This window comes from Neophocaena asiaeorientalis, unplaced genomic scaffold, assembly GCF_003031525.2.
Source record: "Neophocaena asiaeorientalis asiaeorientalis breed wild unplaced genomic scaffold, Neophocaena_asiaeorientalis_V1.1 scaffold239, whole genome shotgun sequence".
NCBI classification, from domain to species: domain Eukaryota; kingdom Metazoa; phylum Chordata; class Mammalia; order Artiodactyla; family Phocoenidae; genus Neophocaena; species Neophocaena asiaeorientalis.
Genome location: NW_020175103.1, coordinates 624,072 through 641,822, shown reverse-complemented (window position 1 = coordinate 641,822; position 17,751 = coordinate 624,072). Strand labels below are relative to the sequence as shown.

The 17,751-nt window shown below is 42.4% G+C and overlaps 1 protein-coding gene across 1 annotated transcript; it reads right to left on the bottom strand.

The window, feature by feature from the left end:
• Positions 1 to 14,346: 14,346 nt before the first annotated feature.
• On the bottom strand, positions 14,347 to 16,984 carry ZSCAN31 (zinc finger and SCAN domain containing 31). The gene is made up of 3 exons (XM_024764340.1): positions 16,604 to 16,984; positions 15,642 to 15,792; positions 14,347 to 15,122 (listed from the first exon to the last, which is right to left on the bottom strand). Exons 1-3 carry the CDS (start codon positions 16,982 to 16,984, stop codon positions 14,347 to 14,349), a joined length of 1,308 nt encoding a protein of 435 aa, XP_024620108.1.
• Positions 16,985 to 17,751: the final 767 nt, after the last annotated feature.

Below are 17,751 nucleotides of genomic sequence, written 5' to 3'. Positions count from 1 at the left end.
ACTGGAAACTAATTATACCACAGAAGTTCTCCCACAGGAGTGAAACCTCTGAGCCTCACATCAGGCTCCCCAGCCTGGGGGTCTGGCAATGGGAGGAGGAGCCCCCAGAGAATCTGGCTTTGAAAGCCAGTGGGGTTTGATCACTGGAATTCCACAGGACTGGGGGAAACAGAAAGTCCACTCTTAGAGGGCACACACAGGGTCTTGTGTGCACCAGGATCCAGGGGAAAAAGCGGTGACCTCATAAAAGACTGGGCCAGACTTAACCTGCTAGTATTGGAGGGTCTTCTGAAGAGGCAGGGGGTAGCTGTGGCTCACTGCAGGGACAGGGACACTGGTGGCAGCAGTTCTAGGGAGTACTCATTGGTATGAGCCCACCTGGAGGGCACCATCTTCTCACCAAGATGTGGCCCCAACCAACAGCCTGTAGGCTCCAGTGATGGGATGCCTCAGGCCAGACAACCAACAGGGCAAGAACACAACCCCACCCATCAGTAGACGGGCTGCTTAAAGTCTTCCTGAGCACACAGATTCCTGATAAACACACTCCCTGGCAGGGCCCTGCCCACCAGAGGTACAAGACCCAGCTCCACATACCAGTGGGCAGGAACCAGTCCCTCCCACCAGGAAGCCTGCACAAGCCTCTTAGACAGCCTCATCCACCGGGGAGCAGAGAGCAGAAGCAAGAAGAACTACAATCCTGCAGAATGGAAATCACAATCACAGAAAGTTAGACAAAATGAGATGGCAGAGGAATATGTCCCAGATGAAGGACCAAGATAAAAACCCAAGAAGAAAAACTAAGTGAATTGGAGATAGACAATCTACCTGAAAAAGAATTCAGAATAATGAGAGTAAAGATGATCCAAGATCTCAAAACAGAATGGAGGCACAGATCAAGAAGATACAAGAAATGTTTAACAAAGACCTATAAGAACTAAAGAATGAACAAACAGAGGTGAACAATACAAAAACTGAAATGAAAAATACACTAGAAGGAATCAATAGCAGGATAACTGAGGCAGAAGAACAGATAAGTGAGCTGGAAGACAATGGTAGAAATCACTTCCATGGAACAGAATAAAGAAAAAAGAATGAAAAGAAATAAGAACAGTATGAGAGAACTCTGGGACAACATTAAATGTGCCAACATTCACATTACAGGGGTCCCAGAGGGAGAAGAGAGAGAGAAAGGATCTGAGAAAATATTTGAAGAGATAATAGCTGAAAACTTCCTCAACATGGAAAAGGAAACAGTCACCCAAGTCCAGGAAGTGCAGAGAGTCCCAGGCAGGATAAACCCAAGGAGGAACATGCTGAGACACATAGTAATCAAATTGACAAAAATTAAAGACTAAGAAAAAATATTAAAAGCAATGAGGGAAAAGCAACAAATAACACACAAGGGAACTCCCATAAGGTTATCAGCTGATTTCTCAGCAGTATCTCTGCAGGCCAGAAGGGAATGACACGATATATTTAAAGTGATGAAAGGGAAGAAGAACCTACAACCAAGAATACTGTACCCAGCAAGGCTCTAATTCAGATTTGACAGAGAAATCAAAAGATTAACAGACAAGCAAAAGCTAAGAGAATTCAGCACCACCAGACCAGGTTTGCAGCAAATGGTAAAGGAACTTCTCTAGGCAGAAAAGAAAAGGCCACCGCTAGAAACAAGAAAATTATGAACAGAGAAGCTCACTGGTAAAGGCAAACATACAGTAAAGGTGGAAATCATCTGCACACAAATATGACATCAAAACCAGCATCTGTGAGAAGAGGACAGCACAAATGCAGGATATTAGAAATGCATTTGAAATTAAAAGAACAGCAACTTAAAACAATCTTGTTTATATATAGTCTGCTATACCAAAACTTCATTGTAACCATGAACAAAAATCTACTATAGATACACACACAAAAAAGAAAAAGGAATCCAAACACAACACTAAAGTTAGTCATCAAATCACAAGAGAAGAGAACAAAAGAGGAAGGGAAAAAAAAAACACCTATAAAAGCAAATCCAAAATGGCCATACGAACATACATATTGATAATTACCTTAAATGCAAGCCGATTAAATGCTCCAACCAAAAGAAACAGACTCACTGAATGGATAAAAAAACAAGACCCATATATATGTTCTCTATAAGAGACCCACTTCAGATCTAGCGACACATACAGACTGAAAGTGGGCAGATGGAAAAAGGAATTCCATACAAATGGAAATCAAAAGAAAGCTGGAGTAACAATACTCATATCAGACAAAACAGACTTTTTTTTTTTTTGCCCGCACCATGCAGCATGCGGGATCTTAGATGCCCAACCAGGGATTAAAACCATGACCCCTGCAATGGAAGTGTGGAGTTTTAACCATTGGACCTCCAGGGAAGTCCCCAAAATAGACTTTAAAATAAAGACTGTTACAAGAGACAAAGAAGGACACTACATAATGATCAAGGGAGCAATCCAAGAAGAAGATGGAACAATTGTAAATATATATGCACCCAACATAGGAGCACCTCAATACATAAGGCAAATACCAATAGCCATAAAAGGAGAAATAGACAGAAACACAATAACAGTGGGGAGTTTAACACCCCACTTTCATCATGGACAGATCATCCAGACAGAAAATCAATGAGGAAACACAGGCCTTAAATAACACATTAGATCAGATGGACTTAATTGATATTTATAGAGCATTCCATCCAAAAGCAGCAGAATACACGTTCTTCTCAAGTGCACCTAAACATTCTCCAGGATTGATCACATGCTGGGCCACAAAGAGAGCCTCAGTAAATTTAAGAAAATTGAAATCATATCAAGCAACTTTTCTGACCACAATGTAATGAGACTAGAAATCAACTATAGGAAAATAACTAAAAAACACAAACATGTGGGGGCTAAACAATATGTTACTAACCAACCAATGGATCACTGAAGAAATCAAAGAGGAAATTAAAAAATACCTAGAGACAAATGAAAATGAAAGCACGATGATCCAAAACCTACTGGATGCAGCAAAAGCAGTTCTAAAAGGGAAATATATAGCAATACAATCTTACCTCAAGAAACAAGACAAATCTCAAATAAATAACCTAACCTTACACCTAAAGGAACTAGAGAAAGAACAACAAACAAAACCCAAAGTTAGTAGAAGGAAAGAAACCATAAAGCTTAGAGCAGAAATAAATGAAATAGAGATGAAGAAAACAACACAAAAGATCAATGAAACTAAAAGCTGGTTCTTTGAAAAGATAAACAAAATTGATAAACCTTTATCCAGACTCAACAAGAAAAAGAGAGAGAGGGCTCAAATCAATAAAATTAGAAATGAAAAAGGAGAAGTTACAACAACGGACACCAGAGGAATACAAAGGATCATGAGAGACTACTACAAGCAACTGTATGCTGATAAAATGGAAAACGTAGAAGAAATGAACAATTTTTTAGAAAGGTACAATCTCCCAAGACTGAACCAGGAAAAAACAGAAAATATGAAGAGAAGAAATAGAAAATATGAACAGACCAATCACAAGTACTGAAGTTGAAAATATGATTTAAAAACTCCTAACAGGGGTTTCCCTGGTGGTGCAGTGGTTGGGGTTCCACCTGCCAATGCAGGGGACACAGGTTCGAGCCCTGGTCCAGGAAGATCACACAGGCCGTGGAGCAACTAAGCCCATGCACCACAACTACTGAGCCTGCACTCTAGAGCCCACGAGCCACAACTGCTGAGCCTACATGCTACAACTACTGAAGCCTTCGCACCTAGACCCCATGCTCCACAACAAGAGAAGCCACCGCAACTAGAAGCCTGTGCACTGCGAGGAAGAGTAGCCCTGCTCACTGCAACTAGAGAAAGCCCACGCACAACAGCAAAGACCCAATGCAGCCAAAAATAAATTAAAAAAAAAAAAACTCCCCCCCCAAAAAAAAAAAAAACTCCTAACAAACAAAAGTCCAGGACCAGACGTCTTCACAGGTGAATCCTATCAAACATTTAGAGAAGAGTTAACACCTATCCTTCTGAAACTATTCCCAAAAATTGCAGAGGAAGGAACACTCCCAAACTCATTCTATGAGGCCACCATCACCCTGATATCAAAACCAGAAAAGGATACCAAAGGAAGGAAGGAAGGAAGGAAAAAAAGAAAATTACAGGCTAATATCACTGATGAACATAGATGCAAAAATGCTCAACAAAATACTAGCAAACTGAATCCAACAATACTTCAAATGGATCATACGCCATGATCAACTGGGATATATCCTAGGGATGCAAGGATTTTTCAGTATCTGCAAATCAATCAGTGTGATACACCACATCAACAAATTGAAGAATAAAAACTATATGATCATTCAATAGATGCAGAAAAAGCTTTTGACAAAATTCAACACCCAATTATGATTAAAAACTCTCCAGAAAGTGGGCATACAGTGAACATACTTCAACATAATTAAGGCCATAAATGATAAACCTACAGCTAACATCATACTCAACAGTGAAAAGGTGAAAGCATTTCCTTTAAGATCAGGAAAAAGACAAGGATGTCCACTCTCAATGCTATTATGCAACATAGTTTTGGCAGTCCTAGCCATGGCAGAGAAGAAAAAGAAATAAAGGGAATTCCAATTTGGAAAAGAATAAGTAAAACTGTCACTATTTGGGACTTCCCTGGTGGTCCCGTGGTTAAGAATCCGCCTTCCAATGCAGGAGACGCAGGTTCAATCCCTGATCAGGGAACTAAGATCCCACATGCTGCGGGGCAACTAAGCTCACGTGCTGTAGAGCCCACATGCCACAATTAGTGAGCCCATACACTGCAACTACTGAGCCCGCACGCTCTGAAGCCCGCATGCCACAACTAGAGAGAAGCCCACATGCTGCAACTAGAGAGCCCATGCACCACAACCACTGAGCCTGTGCACCACAACCAGAGAGAAGCCTGCGCACCGCAACTAGAGAAGCCCACGCACCACAACAATAGATCCCGCATACTGCAACAAAGATCCCGTATGCTGCAACAAAGATCCCACATGCCACAACTAGACCCGACGCAGCCAAATAATAATAAAAGAAAAAACAAAAACTGTCACTGTTTGCAGATGACATGATACTATACATGGAAAACCCTAAAGATGCTACCAGAAAACTGCTAGAGCTCATCAATGAATTCAGTAAAGTTGCAGGATACAAAATTAATACACAGAAATCTGTCGCATTTCTATACAATAACAATGAAAGTTCAGAAACAAATTAAAGAAACAATCCCATTTGCCATCACATCAAAAAGAATAAAATACCTAGGAATAAACCTACCTAAGGAGGCAAAAGACCTGTACTCTGAAAACTATAAGACGCTGATGAAAGAAATGGAAGATGACACAAATAGATGGAAAGATATACCATGTTCTTTGATTGGAAGAATCAGTATTATCGAAATGACTTTACTATCCAAGGCAATCTACAGATTCAGTGCAATCCCTATCAAATTATCAATGGCACTTTTCACAAAACTAGAACAAAAAAATCTTAAAATTTGTATGGAGACACAAAAGACCCCGAATAGCCAAAGCAATATTGAGAAAGAAAAATGGAGCTGGAGGAATCAAGCTCCCAGACTTCAGACTATACTAAAAAGCTACAGTCATCAAAACAGTATGGTACTGGCACAAAAACAGAAATATAGATCACTGGAACAGGACAGAAAGCCCAGAAATAAACCCATGCACCTATGGTCAATTAATCTATGACAAAGGAGGCAAGACTATACAATGGAGAAAAGTCAGTCTCTTCAATAAATGGCTCTGGGAAAACTGGACAGCTATATGTAAAAAAATAAAATTAGAACATTCTTAAACACCATAGACAAAAATAAACTCAAAATGGGTTAAAGACCTAAATGTAAGACTGGATACTGTAAAACTCTTAGAGGAAAACATAAGCAGAGCACTCTTTCATATAAATCAAAGCAATATCTTTTTTGATCTATCTCCTAGAGTAATGGAAATAAAACCAAAAATAAACAAATGGGACCTAATTAAACTCAAAACCTTGTGTATAGCAAAGGAAATCATAAACAAAATGAAATGACAACCCACAGAATGGGAGAAAATATTTGCAAACAGTGTGACAGACAAGGGATTAATCTCTAAAATTTACAAACAGCTCATGTGCCTCAATATGAAAAAATAAACAACAACCCAATCAAAAAATGGCAAAAGACCTAAATAGACATTTCTCCAAAGAAGACATACAGATGGCCAAGGGGTACCTGAAAAGATGCTCAACATCGCTAATTATTAGAGAAATGCAAATCAAAACTACAACGAGGGAATTCCCTGGTGGTCCAGTGGTTAGGACTCCGTGCTTCCAATGCTGGGGGCCCGGGTTCCATCCCTGGTTGGGGAACTAAGATCCTGCAAGCTGCACAGCATGGCCAGAAAAAAAACCAAAAAAACTATGAGATATCACCTCACACCAGTCAGAATGGCCATCATCAAAAAGTCTACAAACAATAAATGCTGGAGAGGGTGTGGAGAAAAGGGAACCCTCCTATGCTGTTGGTGGGAATGTAAATTGGTACAGCTACTGTGGAGAACAGTATGGAGGTTCCTTAAGAAACTAAAAATAGAACTATCATATGATCCTGCAATCCCAATCCTGGGCATATATCTGGAGAAAAACATGGTTCAAAAGGATACATGCACCCCAGTGTTCATTGCAGCACTATTTACAATAGTCAGGTCATGGAAACAACCTAAATGTCCATCAACAGATGAATGGATAAACAAGATGTGGTACATATATACAATGGAATATTACTCAGCCATTAAAGAGAATGAAATAATGCCATTTGCAGCAACATGGATAGACTTGTAGATTATCATACTAAGTGAAGTAAGTCAGAGAAAAACAAACATCATGTGATATCACTGATATGCAGAATCTAAAAAAAAATTGATACAAATGAACTTATTTATAAAACGGAAATAGAGTCACAGACTTAGAGAATGAACTTATGGTTACCGGGGGGATGGGTGGGGGGGAAGGATAGACTGGGAGTTTGGAGATATACATGTACACACTGTTATATTTAAAATAGATAACCAACAAGGACCTACCATATAGCAAAAGGAACTCTGCTCAATACTCTGTAATAAACTAAATGGGAAAAGAATTTGAAAAAGAAAAGATACATGTATATGTATAACTGAATCACTTTGCTGTACACCTAAAACCAACACAACATTGTTAATCAACTATACTCCAATATAAAATAAAAATTTTTTAAAAAATCCATAGGAACTGAAATCTAAAAATAAATAAATAAAAATAAAACAATAAACAACAACAACCCAGAAACAAAGTCCTATTTATAGCACAGGGAACTATATTCAATATCCTCTGATAAACCATAATGGAAAAGAATATGAAAAAGAATATATATATATATATAACTGAATCACTTTGCTGTACAGCAAAAATTAACACATTATAAATCAACTATACTTCAATAAAAATTTTAAAGTATATAAAGGCAGCCATGTTAAAGAGGCCTACATGGCCCTCTTGTCAACAGCCAGCAAGTAACTGAGTAAATAAGGCCCTCAGTCCAAGAACCCTCAAGGAACAGAATCCTGTCAACAACCATGTGAACTTGGAAGCAGATCCTTCCCCAGTCAAGCCTTCTGATGAGACACTAGCCCTGTTTAACACCTTGATTTCAGTCTTGAGAGATTCTGAAGCAGAGGACCCAGTTGAGCCATACCTGGATTCCTGACACATGAAAACTATGAGATAATGTGTGTTGTTTTAAACTACTAAGTTTTGAAATAGAAATAACACAAAAGGAGATACAAATGTAAGAGAAGTAAACACCCTATAGTCCTGAATTTTAATTGGAAGTATCAATAAAATATAGATGCCCTAGGTCTTTCTACTAAAAAGGCTTAGAAACAGTGAACATCCCCTGGCATCCAATTTGTGGTCTTGAAATTCTGTTTCCCCAAGAAGAAACCAAGGCTCCTTGGAGAAATGGCTGAATACAGATCTGAGGCAGGAATTATATGACATAAGCCTGAAACATCTTGTCACCATAAAGCAAGGAAGTTCCTGACTATGAGGGTCTAATGTCAGAAGCCAACTTGAAGAACTTCCCACTTGAAGATGGGAAAATTTGAGCATCAGTAAAGATAATGACAGCAGTGGATTGAAACACTTTAAGGATGTTTACATCCATGAATTCATAATTACTCTTATTCTAAAAAACTGGATTGGTCACCAACTAACTATTCTGAAAACTGGTAAATAAAAGGAAACAATCAAGGATTTATCCTGCCTTTTCCATGTGAATTATAACACTTGGTAACCAAATAGATGATAAGAAAAAGTTTCTTTTAATAAATGTATTCTTCTAGGGAATTCCCTGACAGTCCAGTGGTTAGGACTCCATGCTTTCCCTGCCAAGGTCCCGGGTTCGATCACTGGTCAGGGAACTGAAAACTCCCGCAAGCCAGGCCGCGCAGCCAAAAAAAAAGTATTCTTCGAGTGAATAAAGAAGGAATGATATAATTAGAATATTGTGATTTTGCCACCAATTATGAATTAGTGGATAGAGACACTATTCATCAGTGGCTGCTAACATCACAAAGAGAAACCAGACATTCTTTCTTGATGGAAGAAAGTGACACCATGATTAAGTGGTCTTGCCAGAAAGGCTGAACCTGAATACGTTCAAGCCTCCAGACTGAACTACCAAATCCCAGGAAGTAGAAACAGAGAAAGATGTGAAAGTACACCACAGGGAAGCATTTGTCAAAATGCATACTGGGGGGCAACTACAGGATAAGCAACCCCCACGCCCAGGAAATACAATGCAATGGGAAGAAAGAAATGGAGCAGAAATCCAATTAAAAGAGACAAGAGGGACTTCCCTAGTGGCGCAGTGGTTAAGAATCCGCCTGCCAATGCAGGGGACACAGGTTCGAGCCCTGATCCAGGAAGATCCCACATGCCGTGAAGCAACTAAGCCCGCAAGCCACAACTACCGAGCCCATGCGCCGCAACTAGTGAAGCCTGCGCGTCTAGAGCCCGTGCTCCACAACAAGAGAAGCCACCGCAATAAGCCCACCCACGGCAACAAAGAGTAGCCCCGCCCGCCGCAGCTAGAGAAAGCCCGCTGGTAGCAGCCAAGACCCAATGCAGCCAAAAACAAACAAAAAAATAGACAAGACCTACCAGTCAAACACATTTTGTAGACATAATGGGGACCCTGATTCAACTAAACATTTATATATATATGATATATATATTTAACTAAACATACATATACGATAATAAAAATTGGAATGTAAGCACTTACTGGATATGTGATGACATAAGGAATAATTATTAAGCTTTTATGAGATAAAGATATTATGCCTATGTTTTAAAAAGTATTTGTTAGAGATACATACTGGAATATTTACAGGTAAAACAGTATATGTTTTTGCTTCAAAATAACAAGGGAAGGGAGTGGGTGGATGGGGACACACATGATACAAGACTGGTCAAGAGCTGCTAACTGTTGAAGGTGGGTGAGCATGTAAGGGTTCATATTATTCTTTCAGTCTTTGTCAACGTTTTAAATTCTTTGTAATTAAAAAAAAAGCTTTTAAAACGTGCATATGCTATGGTTCTGCACTTAACACTTGTGCTCAAGGAGGCAAGTGCACGACCTGGCACTACAGTGTTGTTCCTAATAGTGAAAACAGGACACAACCTCAGTGTCTATCAGTAGAACTGCTAAAGAAACGGGGCTCTCAATTCTAACTAGGGTAGCAATTAAAACGGAATCCAGTACAGCCTTGACAGCACTGATGTAATACTTTATAGCTTCTTACTGAAATGGGGTCAAGAGCACAAAGGGGCCTTCAAGCTGTGTGACCTTGAGCGAGTGACTTAACCTCTCCGTGCCTCAGTTTCACCCTCTTTAACATGGAGTTGATAATAATCATATAGATTTTTTTTTTTGGCCACGCCCCTCGGTTTGCGGGATTTTAGTTTACCGACCAGGGATTGAACCCAGGCCCTCCGCAGTGAAAGTGCGGAGTCCTAACCACTGGACCGCCAGGGAATTCCCGTATACACACCATTTTTTGACGATTAAATGAGTTACTACCTGTTAAGCGATTAGAACAGTGCCAGGCTCGTGGTGAGCGCTACAGAAGTATCTATTAGTAGTCGTGGTATATCTATTCCTGGAAGGCCGGCCTTGGTTCTTGGCGCACCCCGCACTGCGCGCCCTCTTTCCTGGATTTTAGCCTGGAGCCCGATGCACCGCGCCCCGCCCGTCCCGCTTGCCCGGGGACTCACCTGAACCCGGCCGACCCGCGACCGAAACTCTTGAAACGCCGGTGGGGCCTTGGGACTTGGGCCGAAGGAGCACCGCGGACCCTCTCTCCGCTCCGCTAGGCTGACACTTCCGCTGTCTCATTAGGCCGCTCGGAAGCTGTTTCGTGTTGTCGGCCTCCACGCTTTGGGCCCATCCAGTGCAAAGAGGCCAATAGGAAACTGTCCCCCTTCCCCCGCTGCCCCCAAATCCTGGGACCTTCTGTTCCTGTTCCATACAAGCCTGGCTCTTCCCTTCCATTTCCTAGCCCCACCCCATCCTGCCCCCGACTTGCCCCACAAGTGAATTTCATTTGGCGATCTGAGGAGCAGCACCGAGAGACCCAGAGAAAGGGTCGCCTGCATTGCCTTACCCCTGAGAGCTCCACACACCCGCCTGGCCTTCTTGTCTTTCCACTTGGGCACAGAGAGGTGAAGTAACTCGTCCACAGCAACACGAGTGGACAGGGACAAACCACAGCAGCGCCCTGCTACCAAGACACTCAATCTCCCACCCCGCGGCTTTCCCCGCCCTTCCTTCCCATCAGGCTCTAGCTGCCTGCGGAGTGCCTGCACCTGGCCACCCTCACTCCCCGTGTCTCCCACCCCACATTAACATCACCTGACCTCCAGGAGTCTATCCATTTCTTCCTCTTGTGCACCAACAGGGTATGTGCACCACCCCCTCTCCCAATACTTTCAGGACACAGCTAGTCACACAAAATAATTACTTGACAACTACTTATGTGGCAACACCTATGTTTTCTAGATAAGGAAGAATAATAACTTTCCAGGTAGGGAAACAAAGTTTCTGGATGCTTAATAGGAAAGAGCACTAGACAGAGAGTCAGTCTCAAATACAGACAACTGTCACCTCCCAGGCATGCGACGTTGGGCAATCACTTCATGTCACCAAGCTCAGTTTACTCAACTGTAAATGTGAATGGTAAATACCCACGCCTTGCTCTTCTCTGGGTGATTGTGAGGATCATCTGAGAAACCCCATGGGAAAGCTTTTTAGTCTATACCCTGAGGCCTTTTCACCAGCTGGTCCCACTTCCTGGATTACCCTCCCAGGTAGCACTGAGCTGACTCCCTCATCTGCTCTGTATCTTAGCTCAAATGCCTCTTAAGGAAGCCTCCCCTGACCACCCTAGATAATGAAACCTCACTCCTTTTATCCTGCTCCACTTTCTTCTGTTTCCAAAGCACTGTATCACCTATATATTACACTATATCGTTTATGTAGTATACTCATTGTTTTTCTCAGGCAGGGTTCTCTGCTGTGTCCCAAATCCCTGCTGAGTGGCTGAGTGCCCTGTTCACTGCCTGAACTTCCCTTCTTCTCTAGGTGCTCCGCTGATCACAGGCACTGAAAATCCTTCATGACACTGTCAATGAGGCTGAATGGAGGGGAGTGGTATCAGCGCCTATAACACTTTGGACTAGATTGATCAAAGAGAAACTGAAAAAAACCTGCAACATTCCCAAATTCTCCCTTCAACTTTCTCTTTGCTGCAGGCTTACCCTATCAGGCCCTCTCTTCTCCCCCGTCTCTCCCTTCCCGTCTCAAGGCCTCTCCTCCCCTTTGCTTTTCTCCTTTACTCCTTGGGCCTCTTTTGTGGCTGCTTTCTCCTCTGTCAGCTTTTCTTTGCCTTTCTGGGTAGGTGAGAGAGGAAGGGGCTGTCTGAGCACTGGGGTTGGAGTCTCAGAGAGACCAAACTGAAATTCAGTGTTGAAGGTGAGTGTGGTCTGTAGTAGCAGCCTAGATAAGGACACGGCGGCTGAGACTTTGTCCCTGTGTCCTGAGATGCTCAGGGAGCACTACAGGTCTGCACTGTGCTCTAAACATGCAACAGCTGCTTTCCCCTCACCCTGGGAGCTCACACGAAGGGGAGGGAGGAGGCAGAGCGGAAGCTCTGTAGCAGCGGCTTTTTCCTAAAGCAAACGTTTACAGGAACTGCTTAGACTTCCCAAGTAAAGATTTGGCTGAATCTGCCTATGCTAGAGCAGAGAACACTGCCTGGTTTCCCAAACCCACCTCAGCCCACCTGCCCATTGCACTTCTGGGGCATCTCACTCCTCTGGGGGTGGGGTAGGCAGTGGGGAGCACAGGTATAGGGGCAAACATGCTGAGGCAGAGGTTACAGGTGGAAGAAGGATGGGAAGGAAATGGATTTGCTGGCACCTCTAACTGATTACAAGGACCATCAGGACTGTCTGGGGCCTTGATACTCAAAGTGTGTTCCATGAACCAACAGCATCAGCATCACTGGGAGCGTACTGAAAATGCAGATTCCTGGGCTACCTTCTGAATTAGAATCTGTATTTTAACAAGATCTCGGGTGATTTGTAGATACTCTAAAATTCAGTAAGCACTATTCTAGGGACTTCCCTGGTGGTCCAGTGGTTAAGACTCCATACTTCCACTGCAGGGTGCATGGGTTTGATTCCTGGCTGGGGAATTAAGATCCCACATGTCACGCAGTGCAGCCAAAAAAAACAAATTCAATAAGCACTATTCTATGTAGTCTGCATTTAGCCACTGTTCTATTTACAAATGAAAGGGTCAAGGAATTTTAGAGTTTTTTGGTTGTTGTTATGGTCCCTAAGCTATAAGGAAAACCAAATATATATACATATGCATATACATATACACACACATATATAGACTTCCTTAACTTTTTAAAAATAGACTTTGAAGACATATTTAGTACAGTATACTTTTAGGTTGAACTTTTATTTCCTTTCTTTTGAAATTCTGATTCAGATTTTGACTGTGGAGAAAAGTATAATGAGACTGTCAGCAGAGGCGTTTAACATTCTATTTCGTTCAAGCATGATACTTACAATTCCACCTACATTCATTAGATGGTATTATTTCTTTATGTAAATCATAGTGCACGTTTATTGAGAGTTATGTTTTCAGTGCTTTACAAGTTTGTATTAATTTATTCTTATGTTCCCTATGAGAAAGGTACTCTTATCCCCTATCTTACAGACAGGGAGACTGTAGCATAGGGGCATTTAATTAAACTGCCTGAAGTCACACAGCTCACAGATGGAAAGGCAGGTAATGAACCTACACAGTGTGGTGCCAGATTTGTGTGTTTAACCCTGACAGTAAATGGCCTGAGAAAGCTGGACTCCCCAGTTAAGCAGCAAGCTGCCCGAGGTCAGAGGCTCCTTTTCTTGATAGAGTCTCAATGATGCTGCTCGCAATGGCCCTGCAAGTTGCTGACTAGCCTTCAAAAGGCAGTGGCAGAAAAGGCTATGAATAAAACCGGCACACTGCAAAGGTTTTAAAGTATCATCTTATTCGTTATTTATAACAAAAATGGAAACCTTAATATGGTAATGACCTGCACTGGGAATTTGGAGTTAGATATCAAAATGGGATATGGATTTCTAAACCATCAAATCTATAGGTTTCACACCATGGGTAATGCTGCTTAATAAATGAGTTTGCCACCCATTCCGATGAAAGCAACAAAGAAATCATCCATTAAATTCCTGGGGAGACTGTGGCAATGATTTCCTATGGGAATGGGAATGATTCTTATTCCCCCAAATCTTAATTGTGTTTAAAATGTCACTTTTACAAAAAAAAAGGGCTCATCTCTGAATATCTTTTGAATGTACCCAATCTTAAAAAAAAGTATACACAATTGCTAGTCATTTAGAGTTATTCAATATTAAATATTACTCAATAACGGCCCTCCATACCAATTTATCTCCAGGTAAGATTTGGTCCCTTTAAGAGAAATTGTTAGAAATGAACCAACGGATAGGGAAGAAGGAGGTTGCCAAGCAACTGCCAACAGTCATCCACCCAGGAGACAGCAGCACTTGGTCTGCAGAAAAGCCACACACTCCAAAGCAAAATAAATTTCATAAGAGCAAAATTAGCCACTTGAAAATCTTACTTTCCAAGATCACCTCATTTAGGGGCCCTGGTGGTCCACGGGATTAGTCCAGTTTGGCAACAGTATGGATTCTAAAATGCCTAATGAGGTTGCAATGATGACTGAAGGCTTTCCCACACTCATCACACTCATACGGTCTCTCTCCAGTGTGGCTTCTCTGATGCTTTATAAGGAGTGTTCGCCTACTAAAGCTTTTACTGCACTGACTGCATTGATAGGGTTTCTCACCAGTGTGGATTCGGAGGTGCTGGAAAAGCCCCGCATTCTGGCTGAAGGCTTTACCACACTCGTTACAGCGATAGCGCTTCTCTCCAGTGTGTATCCTCTGATGCTGAACAAGGTATGAGCTCAGGCGGAAGGCTCTCCCACACTCTTCACATTCATATGGTTTTTCCCCTGTGTGGATCCTTCTGTGTCTAATGAGGCCATTGCTGGCACTGAAGGCTTTCCCACAATCCTTACATTGATAGGGCTTCTCTCCAGAGTGGCTTCGCTGATGTTCAACCAGGCCTGACCTCTGGCTGAAGGTCTTTCCACATTCTTCACATTCATATGGCTTCTCCCCAGTGTGGATTCTCTGGTGCTGAATGAGAACTGAACTCTGAGTAAAGCTTTTCCCACATTCATTGCACCTGTGACGTCTCTCTCCAGTGGGATGTCCCCTCTGCTTTTCTACCTTGCTCTCACGTTTACAAGTTTCTCTGTACTTAGAATCTAAAGGAACATCCCTTTGGAGTCTGCTATTCTCAAAATGTCCCGTTTCTTTTAAGACTTCTTGTTTCGATGCCAAGTCCTGGTTTTCAAGTACAGTTTCACCATCTAGAATAATAAATAGATCAAACAATGTCATCTCTTTCCTTTATGAAAGAGTATAACCACAGGATGGGGAACAGGAAGATCCATATCAAGCACACATATTCTAGGAATCCAAAGAAGACCTAAATGGAGATATTGAGACCAACAGAGTAAGGGGTCATCAGCACCTGCTGAAATGGCTGGAGGGGGTCACCCAGAGAAAGCGAGGCTTCCAGACAGGATGTACTCAAGCAGGCACTGTGGAATGCTTACTAGGAAGCAGGAACTGTTCTAAGTATTTTATGTATATTAATTTATTAAATCTTCAAATGACTCTTTGACTCCATATTATGATTATCTCTGTTTTTACAAATGCATAAACTGAAGGCACAGGAAGGTTACTTGACCTGCCCAATGTCACACAGCCTCTAAGTGGCAGTGCTTAAATTCCAACCCAGGCAATTTGGTGCCAGAGTCCACAGTCTTTACTACCCTATACTGAACCACCAGAGATCCCCTGAATGGACCTGTGAAAGTCCTTACCTTGTTCTCCAAATTTGTGGGGCCCAAAAGATTCACATTTGAGCTGTGTCACCATGGACTGAACCTGGAGAGCTGTTGATTCCTGCTTGGCCTTCAAATGCACTGCATCCCCTGAGAGCACTTCAGAATGTCCATGTTCACAGTCTGGGGCCTGAAGGCAGGTAGGTATATTTGGGTTCATAAGAGGAGGATTACAGGAATCCAGGCTAATACTCAATGAAAGAGATCATATGGAACCATATGAGACATTTTGTAGAGCAATGGCACAGTGGAAGACCCAGAGTTTAAATCCACACCCAAAAGCAGAAGGGGGAGAATAAGAGTGGCCCAACGTGATATGGTGGTTTAAAATATGTTTATAAGTTCTTTGATGCTCCTTCCATTAATTCCTCTCTCCTTGAGTGAGAGCTGTACTTAAAATGACTCATTTCTACTGAATAGAATGTATAGCAGAAGTGACGGTATATAACTTCTGAGACTAAGTAGTAAAAAGGATGTGGTTTCATCCTTATTCTCTCTTTCTCTATTTCTCTGTCTGTCTCTTGGGGAAGCCAACTGACATGTTGTGAGGACACTCAATGAGCCCTAAGGAGAAACCCATATGGTAAAGACCTCCCGCCAACAGCCAGTGAAGAACCGAGGCCCCCTACCAACAACCATGGGAGTGAGCCATCTTGGAAGTGGGTCCACCAGCCGTAGTCAGGTCTTCAGAGGACTATAGTCTTGGTTGACATCTTCACAGCAACCTCATGAGAGATCCTCCTAAGTGGCTCCCAAAACCCTGACTCAGAAACTGGGAGATAATATTTGTTTTTTCAAGCCATTAAAGCTTAGGGAGGCGGGTAATTTGTTACCCAGCAACAGAGAACTAATACATGAGGCTATGGCCAACCAACCTGGGTCACCAAACTTCACCCTTCGTTTAATATTCTGTGTCCAGGAGCCTATCTTCCTCCTCTCACCTGGTTCTCTGGCTCACTTAGCTCTCGTTCCAGATCTTCAACTGCAGCCACCGCCTCCTCCCCACTCTCGGGATGGTGCTTCTGCACCCAGGCCTGGAGCTCCTCGGGCAGGATGGTCAAGAACTGCTCCAGCACCAGGAGCTCCAGGATTTGCTCCTTGGTATGTGTGTCTGGCCTCAGCCACTGATGACAGAGTTCCCGGAGCCGGCTCAGTGCTTCTCGGGGACCAGGAGTCTCTTGGTAACAAAAGTGCCTAAAAAGTTGGCGGGAGGCCTCCTGGCCAGAAAAGCTGTTCTCCTTAAGGTAGGTTCCTTGGTCCCAGATAGGGTCTTCCTCCACCTTCACAATCTTAAGTCCATCCTGTTCTCCTGTTGAAGCCATGCTGGGATTAACTTAGAAGGGCTCACTCCAGCCTGAGGCAGAGGGGTAACTGATTTAAGATCCCCTGATTTAACCTTCTTTAGGAGGATGTACCTGATGAGAAAAATATGTCTTAATGGAAATTAAAAAGTAATGGGGAAAAAAAACAAAGTATAAGAACAATAAATATTATGCTATCATTTATGTTAATAAAAGGTATATATAGTATTTTACTTCTGTACGTTTAGAAATTGGAAGAAAAGGCATATGGCAGAATACATTACTGACCCCAATTCTTCACCCTTCCCTGTAGACATGTACTTTGTTGTGCCCTCCCACTGTGATTCTGGGCTCAGCCATGTGACTTGACTTGGCCAGTGTGTTACTAGCAAGTGTGATACAAGCTAGACTTGAAAAGTACTTGTGTGATTGGGCTTGCTTGCCCTTGCCTGCTACAATTACTAGGAGGATATGCTGGCTTTCAGATGATAAGAAACATGCAGGACAGAGCCAAATCACCCCAGAGGGGCAGATGAGACCATCCTAGGTCAGCTAACAGCCAGCTAATCCCCAGACATGTAAGTGAGCCTAGCTGAGATTTGCAGAGCTGCCTGGAGGATTCACAGCTGACTGCAGATATACAAGTAAGCCCTACCCCTATCAGCTGAACCCCAGACTTATGTGCTAAATAAATGTTTATTGCTATATGCTGCCAAAGATTTGTAATTGTTACACCACATTATTATAGCAATGAAAAACTAATACAGAGGGGTGGCCTCTGGGGAGGG